The 11,012-nt window shown below is 32.9% G+C and overlaps 1 protein-coding gene across 1 annotated transcript; it reads left to right on the top strand.

Moving 5' to 3' along the window:
- The first annotated feature begins 222 nt into the window (after window positions 1-222).
- Window positions 223-3,839, top strand: DDI1 (ubiquitin family protein). The gene is made up of 14 exons (XM_078964121.1): window positions 223-397; window positions 519-551; window positions 709-848; window positions 921-1,029; window positions 1,102-1,218; window positions 1,961-2,026; window positions 2,123-2,185; window positions 2,263-2,307; window positions 2,469-2,530; window positions 2,770-2,863; window positions 2,952-3,114; window positions 3,199-3,263; window positions 3,379-3,429; window positions 3,550-3,839. The coding sequence occupies exons 1-14, from the start codon at window positions 332-334 to the stop codon at window positions 3,676-3,678; spliced, it is 1,203 nt and encodes a 400-aa protein (XP_078820247.1). The 5' UTR covers window positions 223-331; the 3' UTR covers window positions 3,679-3,839.
- The last annotated feature ends 7,173 nt before the right edge of the window (window positions 3,840-11,012 follow it).

Consider the following 11,012-nt stretch of genomic DNA (forward strand, 5'->3'; position numbering starts at 1 on the left):
TCTTAAAAAAATAATATTATTATATTCAATCTATTTATAGAAATAGTTAGATTTCTTTTATAAGTAGTAAAGATAAAGATACATTACATTTTTTAATTCAATAATTTAGTCTAAATTTAATTTTATAATAATACATTTTTTTGTGTGATTATCCTATAATATTTACTAAGGATAATTAAGGATAATTATTGGCTGTAAAGATAAATGGTGATCACTTTAAAACCCTTGGTGATCCCGGGTTTTGTTGAGGTCAACAAGAACAACCTTCAACAAGAAACCACAGTAAATTAGCAAATCCTCGTTGAGAAGTTTCAATCAAATCGCTGAAGATATGAAGATCACTGTAATGACGGCCGATGAACAAATTATTACTTTGGAAGTGGATCGCGACGAATCCGTAAAATTTCTTTCTTTCTTTACATCGTTCCTCTCAAAACCCTAAAAAACTTTATGTTCGGTTGTTTTAATTGTTTGATTATGGCCCCATCTCAAAAACTACAACTTTATTGTGTCAACAGGTGGAAAATTTGAAAGCCCTGCTTGAAATTGAGGTGAGATTTTGAATTTACTAATAGTAGTTACCTTTATCCAAACTCATCGTTGCCAAACTAGGGTTTAATCTGATATTTGATCTCTAAGTTTGTACTTGTCAAGGGTTAAATTAGATACTTCACTAGAAATTTCACACATACATCGTTTCGTTTGTAGTCTCAAGTACCACTTCAGCAACAACAGTTGCTGTACAATGGAAAAGAGATGGGGAATTCCGAGACACTGAGTCGTTTGGGTGTTACAGATGGTGATCTAGTGATGATGGTTTCCAGTCCTTCTTCTTCTTCTTCCGCAAGGTATGCTTTTAATTCGATTTGATATAGACATCCAGCGATAATGGTTTCTTATAGATATATCATCAAATTCAGGGGTTCTAGCAATGAAGTTAGGTTAAATCCCGATGGATCTGCAGCAGATGCAGCTGCATTTCAGCAGCAAGTGAGGAATAATTCGAATTTGATGGCCCAATTGTTTCAGGTAAAAATTGTGATTGTCTACTCACACGTGCATTTATCTTGTGGTGTTCCTGATCCTTGATATGAATAACAGAGTGATCCTGAGTTGGCACAAGCTGTTCTTGGGAATGACCTGAATAAGTTGCAGGACATTTTAAGGATGAGACATCGTCAGAGATCTGAGTTGCGTAGGCAACAGGAGGAAGAGATGGTAAGTTGCTTATACTGTTTCTTTTTGTCTTGATGCAAAAAGAAGGACTTAATTAGAGAAAGTCAGGAAAACGATGCTTTTTGCATTAAGTTCTTAACGTTTTATGAAATTTTCTTTTGTTTGTCTCTTCCTTCCATTTCTATAAGATTGCCATCATTCTTTCATTTCATATATACTAATTAGACATTTGAGCCGAGATTCAGTGAGCCTAGAAAAATCTACCCAATTATAGCAATGTCATTCAAATACAAAACAATTTTCTTTCAAAGCACAATTTCATAATATGAAAAACAATTGAAAGTACAATGGTGTGTTTAATATAAAGAAACAAGAGTGAGAAGTTATAATAAACAAATAAAAAAATTTGCATTGCTATTTCTTACATTTAGCCCTTTGGCATTTAACCCTAAAGTTAACAAATTGATTGTGAAGATGTGTGCTTCAACAGGTATACATTGAAAATTTAATCCACTTATAGCATTGTCCTTTCAAGTTGTTTCTCCATAGGACATTTTACTTTGGAAAATTTACCTAATTAGCATCTAGATGACGTTACTATAAAATTGTAAGAAATAGGGCTCAAGTTGCTCTATGATTTGTCTTAGGCTATTACCTGCATTAATGGTAGTTTGCTTTAGGAAGACTGTGGGGCCCCATGTTTGCAGATATCTTGTGTAATTTTGTATCTACTAACACTGTTCATGATATTTTGTTTGTTTCAAAATCAAAAATCAAAACACAGGAGCTACTTTATGCAGACCCTTTTGATGTGGAAGCACAAAAGAAAATTGAAGCTGCAATCCGCCAGGTGTGTGGATGTGGATCTATTTATCATTTATCATTTTTTTTTTCTCACTCGTGAAAATATTATATAATTGTAAACTCATTCTGACTTATTTTACAGAAAGGTATTGATGAGAATTGGGCTGCTGCACTAGAACACAACCCTGAAGCTTTTGCAAAAGTGGTATGTTTATGTATTTTAACTTTATACAATTAAATCTTGTTCATAGCAAGCTAACACTTATTTGAGTTATTTTTCAGGTTATGTTGTATGTTGACATGGAAGTTAATGGCATTCCCATGAAGGTAATGATTATAAAATATTATGTTGACATGTTTTACATTACCAAACGCCAAATACCAAATACCAACCAACTGCTATATCATTGTTTATAATTTCATTCCTGTGTTGTTAAACTCTTTGGAACATATGTATCATTGAGTAGTAATTGCTTATTAAATTTCAGGCTTTTGTTGATAGTGGAGCACAGTCAACTATAATATCAAAAAGCTGTGCAGAGCGTTTGGGGTATGCATTCTTTTCCCATTATTAATTAGGGCATCATACTCTTATTACAACAACATTCTACTTTCAGTTTTTCTTTTTGACTTAATCTGGAATGGACCGACTTAAAGAAACATGGCTTATTGTATTAAGACATTAACCTTTTACCTAATATTTAATCTTTTTCTTTTCTTTTTCCTCTCATGTTAAAATCGATGAAATTTGTTTATACTGGAACGTAAGGGTAAAATGGTCTTTTTCAGATTGCTTAGGCTTTTAGACAACCGTTACAAGGGCATTGCTCAAGGAGTTGGTCAGTCGGAGATCCTTGGTCGGATTCATGTTGCACCGATCAAAGTAATCTTCTTGCTTTAAATTCATTTCACAAATTATTATTATTTTTTTTAAAAAAAAAAAATGACATTTTTAAATGATGGTATGGTAGATTGGGAACATCTTCTATCCATGTTCCTTTTTGGTGTTGGATTCTCCCAACATGGAATTCCTGTTTGGATTGGATATGCTGCGAAAGCATCAATGCATTATTGATTTAAAAGACAATGTCTTGAGAGTTGGTGGAGGCGAGGTTTCTGTGCCCTTTTTGCAAGGTTACAAACTTTTTTCATTCAGATTTGTGTTGTGTTGTGGGTGAAATATGACATTTTTAACCTTTTATGTCAATTAATTTACAGAAAAGGACATCCCGAATCGCTACTTGGATGAGGAAAGACAATTGAAGGAAGCCTCTAGCTCCGGAGTAAGACCTTTTTGTTTTTATTCTATTAAGTGAAGTGATGTCTGGATAAATAATGAAAAAGTAGAGTATTAGAAAAAACCCATGTCATGATTTTATAAAAAATATAAATTTTCAGGATACATCCGGATCACAACCTGCAGGACCTGCCAGCAGCGGGCCAGCACATGTGAGTTACCTTTTTTTTTTTTTTTACTTAAATTTTATTTAATACAATTGTTAATGATTTAATGTATGTCCAATGATAATTTCAATATATATTTTTTTAAATGTATGTTGTGGGTTTCAGGGAGCTGAATTTGAAGCCAAAATTGTGAAGCTTGTTGAGTTGGGGTTTGATAGAAATTCAGTCATACAAGCTCTGAAGCTATTCAATGGAAATGAAGAACAAGCAGCTGGTTATCTTTTTGGAGGCTAAACATCATATCAGTTGTTCCAAAATTTCAAGCTAATTATGAGATTACAAATTTTCTTTTGAGATGTGTACTTTGTAACATTAAATTCTTGTTTTTCCTACTTTGAAATCTGTACTTTATAACATTGATTGATTTTGCTGGTCAATGGCCAAGCTTGACAACAGTTTGAGTTTTATAGACATTAAATTTAGGTGCATAGCTATCAGCTGCTCTGATGATGATGATATCTTTCTTGTGAATGTTTCCTAATGAAATTCGGCCAAAGGAGGAGAGTGCAGTTAATTCTTTCCTAAAGAAAACTAGAATGTCAAATAAACACATTAATCAAATGTTCGTATTTGCTATAATGAAATATGAATATTTTATCCCACATTGATGGCAAGAGGAAATGTGGAGTGATCTCCAACCCTATAAAAGTAGTCCAAGATTTAGAGTAAAAATTGCCTAAATCAAATACATTTTTAGTATTTGATTCTTTCTTTTCTACTATTGCTCTAATGTTTTTTTTTATCTTTTTTGAACAACATGGTTAGAACTTAGTATAATGAAATTGTCAAGCTTTTGGGTTAGAACTAGAAACCTCAAATCTAAGAACAAAATCTCAACCAAATGAGTTAGTCCCACATTGGCTTGCTCTAATTAAAAGTATAAGATGATATGGCATTTTGGTCCAATGTGGCATAACACGTGTCTGTCCACATGACAATTTTTTTTCAATCAAAAACCAATTTTTGTTTTCTTCTGGATCGTGTTCGTGTCCATCATTTTTTATCACCAACATCTACCGTTATTGAAATTTGAATTGATAATTTCAAAAATCGACCCATATGAATTTCTTTGAATTTTCAATTATCAAAATGACCACATTTGAAAATGACATACAAGATGGATAAATGGTTAACATCAAAAGCTTTTATATTAAAATAAGAAACCTTTTGACAATATATTACATAAGAAATTATTTTAATCTCAAAACTACCTAAACTAAACATTTCCAACCTATTATCCACACAAAAATTTCCATCTTCTACATACACAGTTCTCACATTCTATCGACAACAATAATTCCATCTACACACAACTTATTTCTAAAAAATTTCTCATCTCCTACACACTTTTGTCTCTAAAAATATTCCCATCACCCTACCTTCATAAAACCTACCAACACTCTTATATACCCTTGTCAACAAAAACCCTCCCCTTATTGCAAAAAACACATACAACACCTTCCGATATTCAAAAACACATGTACAATGCTCTCACAACTTTATGAACATGCACCAAAACCTCTTCCACACTATAGACTTCTTCCTCCAAATTTCAAAAATGACACCTCTGCTACATAAGCTTCCAATTCCACTTCCTCCGTTTCACTATCTTTTTAACCTTATCCACCTTATTAAATATCCTAACATCCACTTCAACATATGTTAGATGATACGAATACGCAAGGGGGGGGGGGGGGGGGGATTTCTTTTTGAGTTTTTTCATTTTATAAACGCAACAGAAAATAAGAGTAAGAACGATAAGAAAATAACAAATAAGGATAAATTTGATAATTAACCTAGATCTATTGATTGAATAGCGAGTGACACAAGTTAAGACCTATTAACTTGAATTCTTATCAAGATCAGGAAATCATCCATTAAATGATATGTAATGACAAACCAAGACCTATTGACTTGAAATCGAGTCACGAATGAGAAACACGTCCCAAACAATGACGACAATTTGAATTATATGCAATAATTCAAGAAAGCAAGAACGACCTTTCAAAATTCAACTTCAATCAACTATTCGTTTCGATTACATTGTTTTAAAGGGGCTATTTATAGCCTTACAAGCTATTACAAAAAGGAAGGAAACTAATTAACGAAAAGGAACCTACCTAATAACAACTTAAAAGAAAATAAAATAAAATAACATAAAATCGTTCCCAACCATGATTCAATGTATTATTGGAAGACAAGACAACTTTGCGTAAATACTTATTGTTAGAGTCAAACCCAATGATTCGATGAGTCAAAACACTTCATCAACCATCTACTTTACCAACCATGGATCAATTAGCTTGGTGAGTTGGTGCTATTAGCCATAACCCTTTGAAGACATAGAGTTGATCGATGCCGTGTTTTCAAAGGATGAATCACAATATATTAGTGAATGTGATATATCATAATATAGATAAGGATTAGTTTCCTTATATTGTGGAAGACTCTCTAATTTTTAGAGATTTCCCATATCATCAGAACCTATTTAAGTACTAGATTTTATTTTTTGTATGTCTTCCTTTCGCTACTTTTTTTCTTTGTAAGGTGTTTTGTTAGAGTGTGTCAAATTATAATAAGTTATTTGATTCATTCTTTATAAATTTGAAGCAATTTATTAATATAAATTAATTTTCGAAGTATTCATTGTGTGTTACATTGATTGAATCATTTCGTACGAGACCAACAAGTTGTATATAACATAATTTAGAATCTTCCAAATCATTATGTTCCTCATTCAATCAATATATTTCTCAAGTTCAACAAATACAACTTATTCAAGCTTCAAATCTAATGCCTCTAATACGTGTCCACCCTTCGATGACAATAACTTCTCTATATGGTTAAGCAAACCATGATGATTCTAGAAACTATGGATAACATCATGAATGAAACATTAACAGAAGGTATATACATTCCCATAAGCACAATGGTTGAATGAAATGCTCCAGCCAAATCTATGCATAACCATATACATCAATGAACATAAGTGTCACACCCCCGAACCAGACGACAGAAACGCCTGGAGGCTTGTGTGTGACTTCATCTTGTAAAAATAACACTTTAGTCCCCATTTTGTTCAAAACTTGTATTTTTGGATAGTTTTTGGTAAAAACAACATTTTAAATCCATTTTTGTCAAAAATATCATTTTTGGTTTGATTTTTGTGAAAATACACATTTTTCTGGTTTTTGGCTTTTCTGACATGGTGGTTGGAAAATTTGTAGAAAATCATCGTAAGTCAAAATTTGGATCCGTAAATTCTGGAAGTTTGGAAATTTTGTCAATTTGTTCACAATTTTTATCATAATATTTAATGGCCTCTAACAAGTGTGAAATTGCTCACATTCATAGGCTGGTCTGAAATTATTTAAAAAATGATAGGCAGTTTTGTAAAATTCGCTAAAAATTGTAGAAAAATCGTATGCAAACGTGAGAGTAATCATTTTAAAGGTATAAACCTGAAATTTTTGCATGTAAAACAATTTTGAAAAATATTATCATTAATTTGGTCAAAATAGTCCGAGATTGGACCAAAACTTTTCTGTCAAGGGCTGATTTATGAGTTTAGTTTATAGATCTTTGAACACAACACTCATTTTTGCTATTTTAAGTGTATAAATCCCAGATCTACAAGTTTACATGTATTATATGTGATAACACATATTTTTTCAAGGTTTTTAAGAAGATCCAAGTGATAAACTTCATGTTCTTAACATATTTTTAGATCTATGAAGTAAACACCACATAATCACCAAATAATTCATGAAAACACATATAGTCATGTATATACACATAGATCTACACAAAACAACTTGTATTCTCCCCCAAAAAACAAGTAAAAATCGAAAATAGGGGGTATGAACTCATCTTGGGGTGATGGATCGGTTTTGATGAAGGGATATGAGAAGATGATGTTGTTTTCGGTCTTAACAAGCTTTCCTTGTGTGGTTTTCGAGTTTAGAAGGTTTCTAAGAGTATGATCACAAACAAGTGTTTAGAAGGAGTGTTCTAACACAAAAATGAAGTTGTTTAGCTTGAATGTGTGATGACTTACCCAAGATTGATGATCTTTAGTGAAGATCTTCTTGAAACACCTAGAGATCTCGAAAATTTGGATGGAAGGAAAGAGGATGTTCTTGAGTGTTTGAGAGAGTTTTCTTGAAAGATTTTTGAGAGAATGAGGGTGGTGTGAGGTGTTTTGGCCAAGAAGAAGAAGAAGAGATGAGAGAAGGAGTGAGGTGATGTGCATGGAGATCCTCTATGTAATAAGGAGGTGGCAAGCTCTCATAATTCCTTTAATTTCCCTTTAATTTTCTTTTCTTTTCCTCATTAGGTCGGGAATTGGGCTTAATATGGATGAAATTGAATTAGTTTAGCCCACTCTTGGTTTTTCTCGATTTTGTGAAGCCTAATAAATATGTTTCGGCCCATTGGGCCCTTAAGTGTATTCACGACCCAATATAAAAGAATGGATTTATAGCCTATTAGGGTTAATTGGATTAGTTATGGCCAGTAAGGCCTATTAGGGTTAGAATGAATCATTCTAAGTCCAATGGTCCAAAATGTTATAGGTTTATGAATTGGGTCCATTTAGAATCCAAATAGGGTTTCCAAGCCCAAAATAGTTGAATTGAATGCTTATTGGTCCATTAGGCCCAATAAGGAAATCCTAGTCCAATATGGATTCAAACCGGGATTCTTAGGGTTTTCAGACTCTTAGTTGAACACATGAGATGTATTTGAATGACCATAGAGTATGATATTCTCTTAGAGTACAAGTTATTACACTGGGTGAATGATTACATGAGAGTAGAATTTCCTAGCAAAAGTGCTAGTTGTGACAAGAAGATGATAAAAAGAAAGTGAATTTGGATGTCAGAGAATGTGCTGCCATATCTAATGCCTTGCTTTTTATGAAGTCTATTATAGTTGAAAACTACAACATAACCAAATAGATAATAAAAACATTAAAAATATCATACGAAGGAACTGAGGAAGTTTATACCAATCAAAAATCATAGTCTGAATAGGAGGTATGAGTATTTCTTTGCTCTCAAGAATGGATCTCTAACTCATACTTTTAATCGTTTTAACTGTCTAATAAATGACATGAGAAAGTTTAAGGTAGCCAAACCTAACTCTGTCCTTGTTCTCAAATTTCATGACTCTATCGACGAGAGCTGGGAACATTATGTGGATCTCCTCAAGAACAGTGAGAAGATTAAGACCATGGATCTTCAAAGCATGCTTGGAAAGTTAAGAATCTATGAATAGAAAAAGGCTCAAAGAAAAGAAAATATTAAAGATATGAAAAGAAAGAAGTAAAGTGAGATCCTCTCTCTTGATCGTTGATAACGTTTATTTTATACATATATTTATGGCGTTTTCTTATTATTTTATACTATGTTTTGATGTTATTTAGAACTAAAAGGTACTTATAATGCATTAATTATATTTTACAAGTATAATGTGTTGCTAGAGCGGAAAGGAAGTGAAAAGACTAGAAATTGGAGTTGGATTGCAAAAGGGAAGATAATGGATGAGGAAGCCAATTACACCCAGTATAATGGGGGAGTACGCCCAGCATACTGCATAATGGGGAGTACGCCCAACCCCGTATGCTGGGTGGCAACAGGTATACACAAATTTTATGAATTACGCCCCGCATAAGCCCATGTACGCCTAGAGTACGTAAGTCGGTAGAAAACCTATATAATGCGATTTTTGGTGAACCTAATGGGAGATTACAACTTTTATCCATCATTGGTAGACAAGAAACACTTCTTCTACTGTTTGAGGGTCTAGAAGGCGGCTGTAAGGCCATTAAGTTGACAAGAGCGAAGATCTGAAGGATTAGAGAGCGGATCCATGCCAAAAATCATTTGGTTTGTTGTTTAGATCATGATTAACATTCCAATGTGATTCCATATGTGTTTACTTTCTGGTTTGGTTGTTAAAACCCTTTATTCTGTGTTTATAATTTGATGAAGATTGAGATTATGGATTAATTGTTATTTAGCTTGTTTATTCTTATTTAATTTATTCGTCAAGTTTGATTGCAAGATCCATATGTGTTAAAGATTGGTACTTTATTCCCTATTGTTGAATTAATAGAGTTTAGATGATCATTATGACTGTGTTAATTTGAATCATAGTTGTCCATGATCATTGGTAATTATGACTAGAGTTAGATCAAAACCTTGGGTTAGGAAATAAGGTGATGACCTTTAATGTGTGTACATGAGTATATGACCATTCTATGCATGATTTAATTCCTATGATCATTAGGATTAATAAAGATCAAATATTGATTAATACGAAGTGAACACTGATTTGCGTAATTATTTGTTCACTTTATCATTGAATTAATAGTTGTGTTAAAATCAAAGGATTAGTAGTTTGATCATGATGCTAGTCATATTAGGAATCGGTGAGTAATGAATAAATAATCATTGCACTTAGTCGTTAGCCAATATTTTGAGATGAAATCCAGTTTAAATTAAAGTACCTAAAGAGATTTGTCTTCATTCAATTTATCGAGATTTGCTGTTTGGTTGTTTATTTGAGATTTAATTCCATAAAACCCCTCTTACTGTTTTTCAGTGTTTAGTGTAACCTATAATCAAAAACTCCAAATTAATTCACCACCGTTCCCCTTATGTTCGACACCTGGTCTTACCACAACTATATGATTGCACGATTAGATACACCGCCTAGTGTGTTTATTAGTTTGGTTACAACAAAATCAGTTTTATAAATTTAAAAGTTGAGCAACTAATATATATATATATATATATATATACACACACACACACACACACACATATAAACACAAACCAATCTCCAAAAGCAAGAAGGTGATTGAGGTATTAGCTAGTGAAGTAGACGACTCAACCGCAACTAACAATGATAGTGTGTTGACGAGAAGTTTGAATTCGCATTCGCAAAGCTAGTATCTCAAGTTGCGGTGAAAGATTGCATCAGGGCGACCGTTAAGACGCTAACTGTCCACATGAACAAGGAGATAGACTTTTTGAAAATATCAAAGTAATTAATAAAAAAATGGACAAAGAAAGAAAACCCTCTAAACTGTTTACCTAATGAAAGTTATTATGTTTCTCACATTCTCTTTCCGTCTCAATCAAACGCGTTCTCTTTCCGTCTCAATCAAACGCGTTCCTAAATGGGTTCCCAAAGGTATTTAATCTTCTTTCTGATTGTGTCACCGGGGCAAGAGAATATATGATATTTAGACAGTAGGTGCTCCAAACACATGACAATGACATAGGTTTGTAATAACATTTGGTGATTATAACAAATGCAAGACTGAAGGTTATGGATCTGAAGTTCTCCAGAATATCGTATGTAAAGGGCCTCAAGCATAACCTGATCTCAATCAACCAACTATGTGATGTTGATTATGGGGTTCATTTTACGACGAAAGTTGGGAAGATCATTGATGATGACAAGAAGGTGGGTCTCAATGTGACAATGCACATAAAAGTAAAGGACATATATGTCCTTGACATGTTCTTAGCTCACAAATCCATAAAGATGTGTTTTCT

Source organism: Lactuca saligna, chromosome 7, assembly GCF_052625555.1.
Source record: "Lactuca saligna cultivar CGN05327 chromosome 7, ASM5262555v1, whole genome shotgun sequence".
NCBI classification, from domain to species: domain Eukaryota; kingdom Viridiplantae; phylum Streptophyta; class Magnoliopsida; order Asterales; family Asteraceae; genus Lactuca; species Lactuca saligna.

Excerpts from the sequence above, each read along its gene's own strand:
- DDI1 (XM_078964121.1), top strand. The coding sequence starts at position 332 with ATGAAGATCACTGTAATGACGGCCGATGAACAAATTATTACTTTGGAA. Across the intron at positions 2,186-2,262 it reads CTGAAGCTTTTGCAAAAGTG|GTTATGTTGTATGTTGACAT; the intron begins GTATGTTTATGT and ends GTTATTTTTCAG. Across the intron at positions 3,115-3,198 it reads TTCTGTGCCCTTTTTGCAAG|AAAAGGACATCCCGAATCGC; the intron begins GTTACAAACTTT and ends ATTAATTTACAG.